Source organism: Rhinoderma darwinii, chromosome 1 (genome assembly GCF_050947455.1).
Source record: "Rhinoderma darwinii isolate aRhiDar2 chromosome 1, aRhiDar2.hap1, whole genome shotgun sequence".
Taxonomy (NCBI): domain Eukaryota; kingdom Metazoa; phylum Chordata; class Amphibia; order Anura; family Rhinodermatidae; genus Rhinoderma; species Rhinoderma darwinii.
Genome location: NC_134687.1, coordinates 321,128,949 through 321,143,609, shown reverse-complemented (window position 1 = coordinate 321,143,609; position 14,661 = coordinate 321,128,949). Strand labels below are relative to the sequence as shown.

At 47.1% G+C, this 14,661-nt stretch overlaps 1 protein-coding gene across 1 annotated transcript in view; it reads right to left on the bottom strand.

Moving 5' to 3' along the window:
- SUSD1 (sushi domain containing 1) overlaps positions 1-14,661 on the bottom strand; it is a 258,455-nt gene that overhangs the window by 213,458 nt on the left and 30,336 nt on the right. The window contains exon 2 of the mRNA XM_075825598.1: positions 12,870-12,992. Coding sequence (XP_075681713.1) covers positions 12,870-12,992 — 123 coding nt within the window. The remainder of the gene's footprint in view (positions 1-12,869; positions 12,993-14,661) is intronic.

Here is a 14,661-nt window from a genome sequence, read left to right as displayed (position 1 = left end):
CGAGTCTCTTCTTCTCCTCAAACTGAAACAATGTTTGAGGAGAAGAAAAGAGGCAGGAGATTTACTGCCAGAAAAGTCAAAATAAAACAAATGTGGTCGCTGTGATAGGTTTTCACAGCGACCACATGATCAGGGACCATCAGATTGGTCCCTGATACTCTGCCCAGTGCCCAGAGCTGTTGGTAACAGCGAGGGCACAGGGCTGTGTGCACGCGATCGCGTGCACACTGTTTTCTATGCAGAAATGCATGTGATCGCTGTGATTGGTTGTCACAGCGATCACATGTTCAGGGGCCAAAAGATTGACCCCTGACATTCTGCCCAGTGCCCATGGCTGTTAGCAACAGCCAGGGCATAGAGCTGTGTGCACGCGATCGCGCGTGCACAGTCTCTGAAGTGCGGCCGTATATATACTATACGCCGGACTTTAGAGACCCTGACCGCTGGCCGTATATTTACGGCCAGCGGTCGGGAACCTGTTAAAAAAAGACTGTGGTGGGGCAGGCCTGCTTGTAGCAGACGGCAGTGGAGGTGTATTGGTGGTAGTAGAGGTAGCCAACGGACAGCAAGGGTGGTGGTGGTAGTAGTAGTAGTAGTAGTAGTAGTAGCAGCAGCACATTAAAAGAGACAGGACAGTCACAGGACAAAGCCCTGTGGTGGGGCAGGCCTCAGGCCTGCTTGTAGCAGACGGCAGTGGAGGTGTATTGGTGGTAGTAGAGGTAGCCAACGGACAGCAAGGGTGGTAGTAGTAGTAGTAGTAGCAGCACATTAAAACAGACTGGACAGTCACAGGACAAAGCCCTGTGGTGGGGCTGGCCTCAGGCTTGCTTGTAGCAGACGGCAGTGGAGGTGTATTGGTGGTAGCAGAGGTAGCCAACGGACAGCAAGGGTGGTAGTAGTAGTAGTAGTAGCAGCACATTAAAACAGACTGGACAGTCACAGGACAAAGCCCTGTGGTGGGGCTGGCCTCAGGCCTGCTTGTAGCAGACGGCAGTGGAGGTGTATTGGTGGTAGTAGAGGTAGCCAACGGACAGCAAGGGTGGTGGTAGTAGTAGTAGTAGTAGTAGTAGTAGTAGTAGTAGTAGTAGTAGCAGCACATTAAAAGAGACTGGACAGTCACAGGACAAAGCCCTGTGGTGGGGCAGGCCTGCTTGTAGCAGACGACACTGGGGGTGTATTGGTGGTAGAAGTAGTAGCAGCACCAACAGCGGCACATTAAAAAAAGAGTGGACAAGACAGAATCCCGTAATAGCAGACGGCAGTAGCAGGGCGGCAGTAGCAGGGCAATAGCAGGGCGGCAGCGGCAGCAGCACCAGCAATGTCAGATCTAATCAGTGGCATCAGGCACAGGGGTTTTAAAATCCTCACCGATCCACGCTTGATTCATTTTCAGAAACGTGAGATTTTCCAAGCTGTTGGCGGACAATCTTGTTCGCTTAGGGGTGACGAAGCCCCCTGCCGCGCTGAATACCCTCTCTGATGCTACACGGGAGGATGGACAAGACAGTACACCCATGGCAAACTGGGCCAGTTCTTGCCAATAATCCAATCTGCTGACCCAGAAGTCCATGGGGTCTGGGATCAGGATTTCTGACAGAGAAAGGGCACAGTCCAGGTACGAGTGAACCTGGTTGTTTAGGTGCTGGGCCTGGTGATGGTGAACATCCCTTTGGTGACTACGATGTGTGTCAGGTCGGGGTATTGGATGTAAAAATGTTGTCATCATATTTTCCAAACTGAATTGGCTGCTGCTGCCGCTGCTGCCACCTATTGAAGAGGTAGCTCTGCCAAAGGCGGTGGAACGATGAGACAGTGGGGAGCGGAGAGTGGCCCCCCGGTCAGACATGCGTGCAGCAGGTGTTTGCCGTTTGAAAGCCGTGACAAGCTGGCTGCATAGCTTCTCTCGATAATAAGCCAATTTTGCCTCCCTCTCGGAAGGCGCAAAAAACTCCCCCATTCTGGCTTTATACCGAGGGTCTAAAAGTGTGGCTATCCAGTACTCATCTCTTTGCTTCATGCTAACAATACGACAGTCAGCGCGCAAGTAACGAAGCATACAGCTCGCCATCCTGGCCAGTGTTTCAGAGGGCCCGGTTGGTTCCATCTCCGCCCCATACTGCCATGGTTGTCCATCATCAAGGTCGTCGTCAGACTCGTCATCACCATCACTGTCATGTTGTGCGGCTGCCTCGTCCCCTATCCCTTCCTGTGATTCCATCTCCAAATCCAGCTCCTCTTCAGGTCCTGTTTCCTCATCCTCCTCAACATCCATAGCCAGATGTGATCCTTCCTCCATCCTTTGCTGAATCATCGCTGTGAGCGTTTGCTCCATAATGAATATCAGCGGCATAACATCGTTCATTCCGCTAGCGTCACGGCTCACAAATCGTGTGGCCTCTTCAAAGGGCCTCAAAACGCGACATGCGTCTAAAACCAGCTGCCAGTGCCGGAGCTCGAAATTACACTGGCTCCAAACGCTGCCCGTCTGCTGTATCAGGAAATCATTCACGGCTTTCCGCTGTTCGTACAGACGGTCCAACATGTGCAGGGTGGAATTCCAGCGTGTTGGAACGTCGCAAATCAGGCTGTGTTCTGGGAGATTGTTTTGATGCTGCAAGTCCAGGAGGGCGTGCTTAAATGCATACGAACGTCTAAAGCGAACGCAAACCCTCCTGGACATGGCCAGCACACCCTTCAAACCAATATATGACTTTAAGAAGCGTGTTATGACCAGATTGATCACATGTGCCATGCAAGGAGCGTGTGTCAGGTGACCTAGACGCAGTGCAGTCACAACGTTCTTCCCATTATCAGAGACAACATTGCCCAGTGTGAGTTTCAGAGGAGACAGCCAGCGTGCGATTTCCTCCTTGATGCACAGCAGCAGCTCCTGCCCTGTGTGGCTTTTCTCGCCCAGGCTCAGCAGGTGTAAGACAGCGTTATGGCGCTTCACCTTGCACCTATGAAAAGGGGAGGGAGGAGGAGTGGAAGATACGCTGTGTCCTGTCGGGGACGGGAAGACCTCCATTGAGGAGGGCAAGGAGGAGGAGTAGGAGGAAGAGGGTGGTAGGCGCCTGGTGTCCGGAGTTGAAGCAGAAAGATACAAGAGTGGAGGTGATAATGCCTGGCATTGCTGCGGTGGTGCATCGGACTGCAAAATATTGACCCAGTGGGCCGTGAAAGACATGTACTGTCCCTGCCCATAGTTGCTGCTCCACGTGTCGACGGTGGCATGTACCCTGCTGCACACGGATAATTGCAAGGACTGGCCCACCTTTTCCTCCACGTGCTTGTGCAAGGCAGGGACAGCTGTTTTGGAGAAGTAATGGCGGCTAGGTATTCGCCACCTAGGCTGAGCGCACGCCATCAGTTGCTTGAAGCCGGCGGAGTCGACCAGGTGGTACGGCAGCGACTGCACCACCAACAACTTAGCCAGGTGTGAATTAAGCCGCACGACAAGTGGATGACTGGGTATATATTGTTGCTTATTGGACAACGATTAACTGGCAGGACGTAGAAGGAGCACTAGATGACAGTGATGATGATGATGACAATGACATGGTGGATAAGGCCTGGCTACTACTTAGATGACAGGGGATTGGAGCAGCAGCAGCAGAGGCAGAGGGGTCTTCATTAGATGTACATGATGGTGGGGCATGTTGATTGTCCCACATGGCCTTGTGATGCCGCTCCATGTGTTTACGTAGAGCGGTAGTTCCTAAATTGATACCCTGCCCACGCCTTACTTTCTGCTTTCAGATGCGGCACTGTGCCATGTTTTCGTCCTCCGGGAAGGTACAGAAAAATTGCCACACGGCAGAGTACCGTAAAGAGGTAGTACCACGTCGTCCACCACCACCACCACCACCCGAGCTTGCCCCTTGTCTGGCAGGCTTTTTTCGGGAGCCTACACCAGTAGCATCAGTGTCGCCGTCACCGGCTCCTGAGCTGACCCTACCGCTGCAATGTTTTGCAGATTGACTTCTGCCACTACCTCGGCTTGGCTGTTTATCACTGCCAGTGCCGCCACTACTACCCTCCTCCTCTGACGCCGTCATCACCTCGTCACCTGGTGTTCCCACGTCCTGTCTAAAACAACATCATCATAGCCCTCCTCATCATCCCCGCCACTTCTGTCACTGTGTTGTGAATGTGATGTGACATCATGGCGGGCTCCATGCCCCCCCTCATTACTGCATCTGCCACCACGGCTACCACCAACACCCCCACTACCACAGCTATGCGTCTCAGACACCGCTTCCACCTCCACCACCGCCGCAACACACTCCGTTGGCTGACTCGCGGAAAACAAATCATCATCACTATGTTGTTCAGTATCTTCCTTCGCACCCGAGGAGATGTCTCTTAGGACTCTCAGGAAAGATGGCTTCCCGCTAGGAAGGGGGAGTGAAGACATAGATGATGGAATGGAAACGCTAGAAATACCCATATTACTACTGTCAATGTGCCAAGGAACTGTAGAGGATCTGGAATCCAACGAAACCTGGCTTGAAGCCAGATCGTCAGAGTCTTCCTGCTGAGATGACCGCGAGCCAGCCAACCAGTCCACAATGGCCGTATTGTCTAAAGTAACCCGCCCACCGGAGGAGATGGACAAGTCTGGCTTGCTGATACTGCTACTACTACCAGCAGGCACATGGCTGCTGCTACTAGTAGAACTGGGCACATGTCTTGTGCCACAAATGCTGGTACTGGGTCTGGCACCAACAGATCCAACATTTGGACTGGAAGAGGACATGGCATGGGTGTTTTTTCCTCTACCCCGTCCTTTCACAACCTTTTTTTTACCAGACATTTCACTGCTGTGCTGGAGTGCAGCAAGTTGAATTAAAACCCCTTCCCCTACTACAGGAATGAGGCCCTTATAAAATATTATTGGACTGGCTGCCTGTATTGCAAGTTGGATTGTTATGTTAACCCATGCAACGGGGATGAGCCCCTTCTAAAAGATTATTCACACACTGGCATGGCAAATGGCAATGAATGAGAATTTCTATCAGCCACGGTGCACTCAGGGAATGCTGGGCGTTGTAGTACTACAAAGGCTGCCTGTATTGCAAGTTGGATTGTTATGTTAACCCATGCAACGGGGATGAGCCCCTTCTAAAAGCTTATTCACACACTGGCTTGGCAAATGGCAATGAATGAGAGTTTCTATCAGCCACGGTGCACTCAGGGAATGCTGGGTGTTGTAGTACTACAAAGGCTGCCTGTATTGCAAGTTGGATTGTTATGTTAACCCATGCAATGGGGATGAGCCCCTTCTAAAAGCTTATTCACACACTGGCTTGGCAAATGGCAATGAATGAGAATTTCTATCAGCCACTGTGCACTCAGGGAATGCTGGGCGTTGTAGTACTACAAAGGCTGCCTGTATTGCAAGTTGGATTGTTATGTTAACCCATGCAACGGGGATGAGCCCCTTCTAAAAGCTTATTCACACACTGGCTTGGCAAATGGCAATGAATGAGAGTTTCTATCAGCCACGGTGCACTCATGGAATGCTGGGTGTTGTAGTACTACAAAGGCTGCCTGTATTGCAAGTTGGATTGTTATGTTAACCCATGCAATGGGGATGAGCCCCTTCTAAAAGCTTATTCACACACTGGCTTGGCAAATGGCAATGAATGAGAATTTCTATCAGCCACTGTGCACTCAGGGAATGCTGGGCGTTGTAGTACTACAAAGGCTGCCTGTATTGCAAGTTGGATTGTTATGTTAACCCATGCAACGGGGATGAGCCCCTTCTAAAAGCTTATTCACACACTGGCTTGGCAAATGGCAATGATTGAGAATTTCTATCAGCCACTGTGCACTCAGGGAATGCTGTGCGTTGTAGTACTACAAAGGCTGCCTGTATTGCAAGTTGGATTGTTATGTTAACCCATGCAACGGGGATGAGCCCCTTCTAAAAGCTTATTCACACACTGGCTTGGCAAATGGCAATGAATGAGAATTTCTATCAGCCACGCCGCGGTGCACTCAGGGAATGCTGGGCGTTGTAGTACTACAAAGGCTGCCTGTATTGCAAGTTGGATTGTTATGTTAACCCATGCAACGGGGATGAGCCCCTTCTAAAAGCTTATTCACACACTGGCTTGGCAAATGGCAATGAATGAGAGTTTCTATCAGCCACGGTGCACTCAGGGAATGCTGGGCGTTGTAGTACTACAAAGGCTGCCTGTATTGCAAGTTGGATTGTTATGTTAACCCATGCAACGGGGATGAGCCCCTTCTAAAAGCTTATTCACACACTGGCTTGGCAAATGGCAATGAATGAGAATTTCTATCAGCCACTGTGCACTCAGGGAATGCTGGGCGTTGTAGGACTACAAAGGCTGCCTGTATTGCAAGTTGGATTGTTATGTTAACCCATGCAACGGGGATGAGCCCCTTCTAAAAGCTTATTCACACACTGGCTTGGCAAATGGCAATGAATGAGAATTTCTATCAGCCACGGTGCACTCAGGGAATGCTGGGCGTTGTAGTACTACAAAGGCTGCCTGTATTGCAAGTTGGATTGTTATGTTAACCCATGCAACGGGAATGAGCCCCTTCTAAAAGCTTATTCACACACTGGCTTGGCAAATGGCAATGAATGAGAATTTCTATCAGCCACGGTGCACTCAGGGAATGCTGGGCGTTGTAGTACTACAAAGGCTGCCTGTATTGCAAGTTGGATTGTTATGTTAACCCATGCAACGGGGATGAGCCCCTTCTAAAAGCTTATTCACACACTGGCTTGGCAAATGGCAATGAATGAGAATTTCTATCAGCCACGCCGCTGTGCACTCAGGGAATGCTGGGCATTGTAGTACTACAAAGGCTGCCTGTATTGCAAGTTGGATTGTTATGTTAACCCATGCAACGGGGATGAGCCCCTTCTAAAAGCTTATTCACACACTGGCTTGGCAAATGGCGATGAATGAGAATTTCTATCAGCCTCGGTGCACTGAGGGAATGCTGGGCGTTGTAGTACTACAAAGGCTGCCTGTATTGCAAGTTGGATTGTTATGTTAACCCATGCAACGGGGATGAGCCCCTTCTAAAAGCTTATTCACACACTGGCTTGGCAAATGGCAATGAAAGAGAATTTCTATCAGCCACGCCGCAGTGCACTCAGGAAATGCTGGGCTTTGTAGTACTACAAAGGCTGCCTGTATTGCAAGTTGGATTGTTATGTTAACCGATGCAAATGGGATGAGCCCCTTCTAAAAGCTTATTCACACACTGGCTTGGCAAATGGCAATGAATGAGAATTTCTATCAGCCACGGTGCACTCAGGGAATGCTGGGTGTTGTAGTACTACAAAGGCTGCCTGTATTGCAAGTTGGATTGTTATGTTAACGGGGATGAGCCCCTTATAAAAGCGTATTCACACACTGGCTTGGCAAATGGCAATGAATGAGAATTTCTATTAGCCACGCCGCGGTGCACTCAGGGAATGCTGGGCGTTGTAGTACTACAAAGGCTGCCTGTATTGCAAGTTGGATTGTTATGTTAACCCATGCAACGGGGATGAGCCCCTTATAAAAGCTTATTCACACACTGGCTTGGCAAATGGCAATGAATGAGAATTTCTATCAGCCACGCCGCGGTGCACTCAGGGAATGCTGGGCGTTGTAGTACTACAAAGGCTGCCTGTATTGCAAGTTGGATTGTTAGGTTAACCCATGCAACGGGGATGAGCCCCTTCTAAAAGCTTATTCACACACTGGCTTGGCAAATGGCAATGAATGAGAGTTTCTATCAGCCACGGTGCACTCAGGGAATGCTGGGCGTTGTAGTACTACAAAGGCTGCCTGTATTGCAAGTTGGATTGTTATGTTAACCCATGCAACGGGGATGAGCCCCTTCTAAAAGCTTATTCACACACTGGCTTGGCAAATGGCAATGAATGAGAATTTCTATCAGCCACTGTGCACTCAGGGAATGCTGGGCGTTTTAGTACTACAAAGGCTGCCTGTATTGCAAGTTGGATTGTTATGTTAACCCATGCAACGGGGATGAGCCCCTTCTAAAAGCTTATTCACACACTGGCTTGGCAAATGGCAATGAATGAGAATTTCTATCAGCCACGGTGCACTCAGGGAATGCTGGGCGTTGTAGTACTACAAAGGCTGCCTGTATTGCAAGTTGGATTGTTATGTTAACCCATGCAATGGGGATGAGCCCCTTCTAAAAGCTTATTCACACACTGGCTTGGCAAATGGCAATGAATGAGAATTTCTATCAGCCACGGTGCACTCAGGGAATGCTGGGCGTTGTAGTACTACAAAGGCTGCCTGTATTGCAAGTTGGATTGTTATGTTAACCCATGCAACGGGGATGAGCCCCTTCTAAAAGCTTATTCACACACTGGCTTGGCAAATGGCAATGAATGAGAATTTCTATCAGCCACGCCGCTGTGCACTCAGGGAATGCTGGGCATTGTAGTACTACAAAGGCTGCCTGTATTGCAAGTTGGATTGTTATGTTAACCCATGCAATGGGGATGAGCCCCTTCTAAAAGCTTATTCACACACTGGCTTGGCAAATGGCGATGAATGAGAATTTCTATCAGCCACGGTGCACTGAGGGAATGCTGGGCGTTGTAGTACTACAAAGGCTGCCTGTATTGCAAGTTGGATTGTTATGTTAACCCATGCAATGGGGATGAGCCCCTTCTAAAAGCTTATTCACACACTGGCTTGGCAAATGGCAATGAATGAGAATTTCTATCAGCCACGGTGCACTCAGGGAATGCTGGGCGTTGTAGTACTACAAAGGCTGCCTGTATTGCAAGTTGGATTGTTATGTTAACCCATGCAACGGGGATGAGCCCCTTCTAAAAGCTTATTCACACACTGGCTTGGCAAATGGCAATGAATGAGAATTTCTATCAGCCACGGTGCACTCAGGGAATGCTGGGTGTTGTAGTACTACAAAGGCTGCCTGTATTGCAAGTTGGATTGTTATGTTAACGGGGATGAGCCCCTTATAAAAGCGTATTCACACACTGGCTTGGCAAATGGCAATGAATGAGAATTTCTATCAGCCACGCCGCGGTGCACTCAGGGAATGCTGGGCGTTGTAGTACTACAAAGGCTGCCTGTATTGCAAGTTGGATTGTTATGTTAACCCATGCAACGGGGATGAGCCCCTTATAAAAGCTTATTCACACACTGGCTTGGCAAATGGAGAATTTGTATTGCAATTTGGATGTTGAGAGTAGAGTAGACTCCCGCTGTAGTGGATGAGCCCCTTCGATTGCTGGATTCCTGGCTTTTAGATTCCTAAGGGTATGTGCACACACACTAATTACGTCCATAATTGACGGACGTATTTCGGCCGCAAGTACCGGACCGATCACAGTGCAGGGAGCCGGGCTCCTAGCATCATAGTTATGTACGATGCTAGGAGTCCCTGCCTCGCTGCAGGACAACTGTCCCGTACTGAAAACATGATTACAGTACGGGACAGTTGTCCTGCAGCGAGGCAGGGACTCCTAGCATCGTACATAAGTATGATGCTAGGAGCCCGGCTCCCTGCACTGTGTTCGGTCCGGTACTTGGGGCCGAAATACGTCCGTCAATTACAGACGTAATTAGTGTGTGTGCACATACCCTAAAGCTATCCCTACAGCTCCTGTCTCTAAAATGGCCGCTGAGCTCCGTGCATAGACTTTTATTGCAGGCTTGAGCCCGCCCCTATGCTGCCTCCCGATTGGCTGGGAGAGCCGTTTGCAAGGCATTATGGGGTAGCCTGATGTCAGGTGATATTGTGAAATCCTCCATTTTACATCTAACATGTGGCAGGTGCCAAAATGTAGCCGGGTTCGGTCAAAACGGGTTCGGCCGAACCCGGTGAAGTTCGGATTCGCTGCGAACCGAACTTTTCCCGATGTTCGGACCGAAACCGGGTTCGGTTGTCCCGGTTCGCTCATCTCTAGTCACAAAGGTCATGACCAAGTACTGTGGATTTCCGTTACAGAATTTGTTGTGGAAAATCCGCAGCATAATACAGCAGCAGCAGCAAAGTCGATGAGAGAGAACAAATCTCATCCACACACTGCGTAAATACTGAGAGGAAAATACGCTCAGAAATTGACATGCAGTGAGGAATTTAAATCAGCAGCATGACAATTGTATTTGCGTAAACGCTTATTTTTTGTGGGTTTGCCCTATTGAATTCAATGGGGAGGTAAAACGCACAACAAATAGCAATTGTTGCGTTTTTTGCGGCAGGTTCGCCATAAAAAACGCAGCGCATAAAAAAAATAAATCTTATACTTATCCAGAAATCTGTGTTTCTTCCTCCAGGGAGGCCCCCAGGGATGACGTTTCATCCCATGTGACCCCTGCAGCCAATCACAGGCTGTAGCGGCGGTCACATGGAATGAAACGTCATTCCAGGAGGCCGGCCTGGATTACGTCAGAAGGCCAACCTCCTGGGATGACCCTTCATCCCATGTAACCACTGCTGCAGCCAATCACAGGCTGCAGCGGTCTCCTGAGTTTGTTGCGGTTTTTCACCCAGAATTCCCTGCGGTGCACAGGGCGGATACACTGTGTGCTTTTAAGCAGCGTATCCGCCCTGTGTGAACTCAGCCTAATGGTTTACAGCTCACTAACAATATGCACACTTTGTTCATCAAGTTGGAGGCTAAATATTTCCTTTATATCACATTTCTCTACTCTACTCAATATGAATACACAAAGGGTATCCCAAGAGCCACAGTGAAAAAAGCTAACAACTAAGCCATCTTCTATTTAGGATCTTTAATTACGCAGCCTTTATTAAGGGACTTGGTTTTGTCACACATATCACGGTGTGAAAAGTATTGTATATTTCAACTAAAGCATTCTTAGGCTGAGTTCACACGGGGCGGATACGCTGCATAAAAGCACGCAGCGTATCCGCCATGTGCGCCACAGGGTATTCCGGGCGAAAAACTGCACCAAACTGAAATGTCCAATGCGGAAAATTGCAGCATTTTAAAGTTTCTTCCCAGGAGACCGCAGCCTGTGATTGGCTGCAGCGGCGGTCACATGGGATTACATCATCCAAGGAGGCCGGCCCTCTGACGTCGTCCAGACAGGCCTCACGGGATGACGTTTCACCCCATGTGACCACCGCTACTGCCTGTGATTGGCTGCAGCGGTCACATGGAATGAAACGTCATCCCAGGAGGCCAGCCTGGAGAATGAAACACAGACTTCTGGGAAAGTATGAGAATTTTTTTTTATTTCTGAGTTGCGTTTTTTGCGGCGGAATCGCTGCAAATCCACCGCAAAAAAAAACGCAACAACTAATATTTGTTGTGGGATTTACCTCTCCTTTGATTTCAATAGGGAAAACCCGCAATAAATAAGCAGCGTTTACGCAAATACAATTCAGATGCTGCGGAATAAAATTCTGCACCGCATATTAATTTTTGAGCGTTTTTTCCGCTCATTATTTACGCAGTGGATGACATTTGTTCTATCTCATCCACTTTGCTGCTACTGTATTATGCTGTGGATTTTCCGCAACGAATTCCGTTCCGGAAAATCCACACTATTTACGCAACGTGTGAACTGGCCCTTACTATAACATTTGTGAACAATAACAGGAATAAAGGAGGAACAGCAGTGGTTCACGTGGAAGTCTTTTTGTTTGATCTCATTCATGTGTTCTTAGATTTTTGAATAGTCTTCCTTATGGGAAATTGATGAATGTGTTATATCTGGACAAAAAATTAAGGGACTTGCTAAATACCAAAATTCTAAAAGGGTATAAACTTTCTAACTGGTTCGAATTTCAATGTTTTAAAAAAAAAAAACTTCTTAAAGAGGCTCTGTCACCAGATTTTCAAACCCCTATCTCCTATTGCAGCAGATCGGCGCTGCAATGTAGATAACAGTAAAGTTTTGTTTTTTTTCAAAAACGAGCATTTTTGGCCAAGTTATGACCATTTTTATATTTATGCAAATGAGCCTTTCTTAAGTACAACTGGGCGTGTTTAAAGTTATATCCAACTGGGCGTGTATTGTGTTTGTAACATCTGGGCGTTTTTACCTGTTTTACTAGCTGGGCGTTGTGAATGGAAGTGTATGATGCTGACGAATCAGCATCATCCACTTCTCTTCATTACCACCCAGCTTCTGGCAGTGCACAGACACACAGCGTGTCCTCGCGAGATCACGCTGTGACGTCACTCACTTCCTCCCACAGGAACTTCATCGTGTCGGATGAGCGAGGAAACGCTGTGTGTCTGTGAACTGCCAGAAGCTGGGTGGTAACGAAGAGAAGTGGATGATGCTGATTCGTCAGCATCATACACTTCTATTCACAACGCCCAGCTAGTAAAGCAAGTAAAAACGCCCAGATGTACGCACACAATACACGCCCACTTGGACATAACTTTAACACGCCCAGTTGTACTTAAGAAAGGCTCATTTGCATAAATATAAAAATGGTCATAACTTGGCCAAAAATGCTCGTTTTTGAAAAAAAAAACGTTACTGTTATCTACATTGCAGCGCCGATCTGCTGCAATAGGAGATAGGGGTTTGAAAATCTGGTGACAGAGCCTCTTTAAGTTCTTAATTTAACCCCTTCCATTCCTCATCAGTCCATATACATTAGAGGTGGATATGCTTTGCACACAGTGGACTTCAAGTAACCCCTTTACATTTTGGCCTTGAGGACAAGAACAATTTTTAGATATTTTTATCTTCGCATTCAGGCTGTCATAAAAAAAAAGCAATTCCACAGCAGAAGCGTACAATAACCAAAAGGTAAGGGAGGGGGATATATTTAAAGAATCTATCTTTGTATGAGAAGTCGGCTAAAATAATGAATAAGATTGATTCTACAGTACTTACCCAAACAATGTGTCCTCCCATTTCCAATCAATCCAAAGTTACACATGCAGGAATATTTGTTATCTCTTTCTATACATGTGGCATTCTGATGACATGTTTTACATACGTCCTCTGAAAGTAAAGCTGAAGGAAAAACAAGTAGTAATAGAGTGTTACAGAATTCATTCAAGTCCATAAACAAATGAAAGCAGATCATCTGAAAATATCGTAATGGAATTGTAACACATATACCTGCAAACTCTTTCAATTATAATTTATAATATATGTATCTTCTTGCTGTTTTCATTTTGTTTTCTGCTCATTTGGTACTTTGGTACTTTTTTGTGCAGCATCTTATCTTATCTACTAGTTTACATAAAAGTGTCCTACTGTAAAAGGGTTGTGGGTCCAAATGGCTCATTAAAGTTGTCTTATTTCAGAAAATGAATGTTTGTTTTTTTTTTTGTATAATTAAAAGTAATACAATTTTCCAATATTTCTGGATTAATTCTGTTTTTCGAGATTTCTGCTGGTTATTCAGTAGTAAGGGTATGTTCACGCGGCCTATTTTCAGCCGTTTTTCAGGCCGTAAAGGCCCCAAAAAATGGCTAAAAATGCAGGGGTTGAATGCCTCCAAACATCTGCCCATTGATTTAAATGAGAAAAACATCATTCCGTTCCCACGGGGCGTTTTTTACGTGGCCATTTTTAAAAACGACCGCGTAAAAAAAGCCTCGTAAAGCCATTTTTGGAGCTGTCTTTCATTGACTCAATAGAAAAACACCTCCAAAACCGGCCGTAAAAAACGCAGCTGAAAACGTAAGTTGCTTAAAAAACATCTAAAAATCAGAGGCTGTTTTCCCTTGAAAACAGCTCCGTATTTTCAGCTGTTTTTTGTTAAGCGTGTGATCAATGCCTTACCCTGCGTTTTTTTTTTGTCTCAATAGAAAAACACGCCTCAAAAAAAGTTGTCAGCTTCAAAATGGCTGAAAATCAGAGACTGTTTTCTATGAAAACAGCTCTGTAATTTTCAGCTGGTTTTGATTTTTCGTGTGAACATACCCTAAGGGCTTGTCCACACGTAGCGGAATTGACGCGTTTTTTCCGTCCGGAAATTGCGGACAGAAAAACGCAGCAGAATACAGTAGCAGCAAAGTAGATGAGATAAAACAAATCTCATCCACATGATAAATACTGAGCGGAAAAAACGCTCAGAAATGGACCTGCGGTGCAGATTTTTATTCCGCAGCATGTCAATTGTATTTGCGTAATCGTTGCATACTTGCTACGGGCTTTCCCCATTGAATTTAATGGGGAGGTTAAACCTGCAACAAATAGCAGTTGTTGCGTTTGTTTGCGGCGGGTACGCAGTGATTCCGCTGCAAAAAATGCGACTCTGAATAAAAAAAAACACTATACTTACCTAGGAGTCTGTGTTTCTTTCTCTAAGCCGGCCTCCTGGGATGACGCTTCATCCCGTGTGACCGCCGCTGCAGCCAATAAAAGGCTGCAGCGGTCTCCTGGGATGAAACGTCAATGCAGCAGTGTTCTGCAGTGGACATTCCAGGCGAAAAACTGCACCACAGTTTGGTGCCCTTTTTTGCCCGGAATTCCCTGTGGCGCACATGGCGGATACGCTGCATGCTTTTACGCAGCGTATCCACCCAGTGTGAACACGGCCTATGGGTGGATTCACATGTGGCAGATTTTGTTGCAGAAATTTCGACAAAATTTGAATATGAAAAATCAGTTCCATTTATATGAATGTGGCTGTTTCTGCATCATGGATTTCTACACGTTTCATTCACATAAA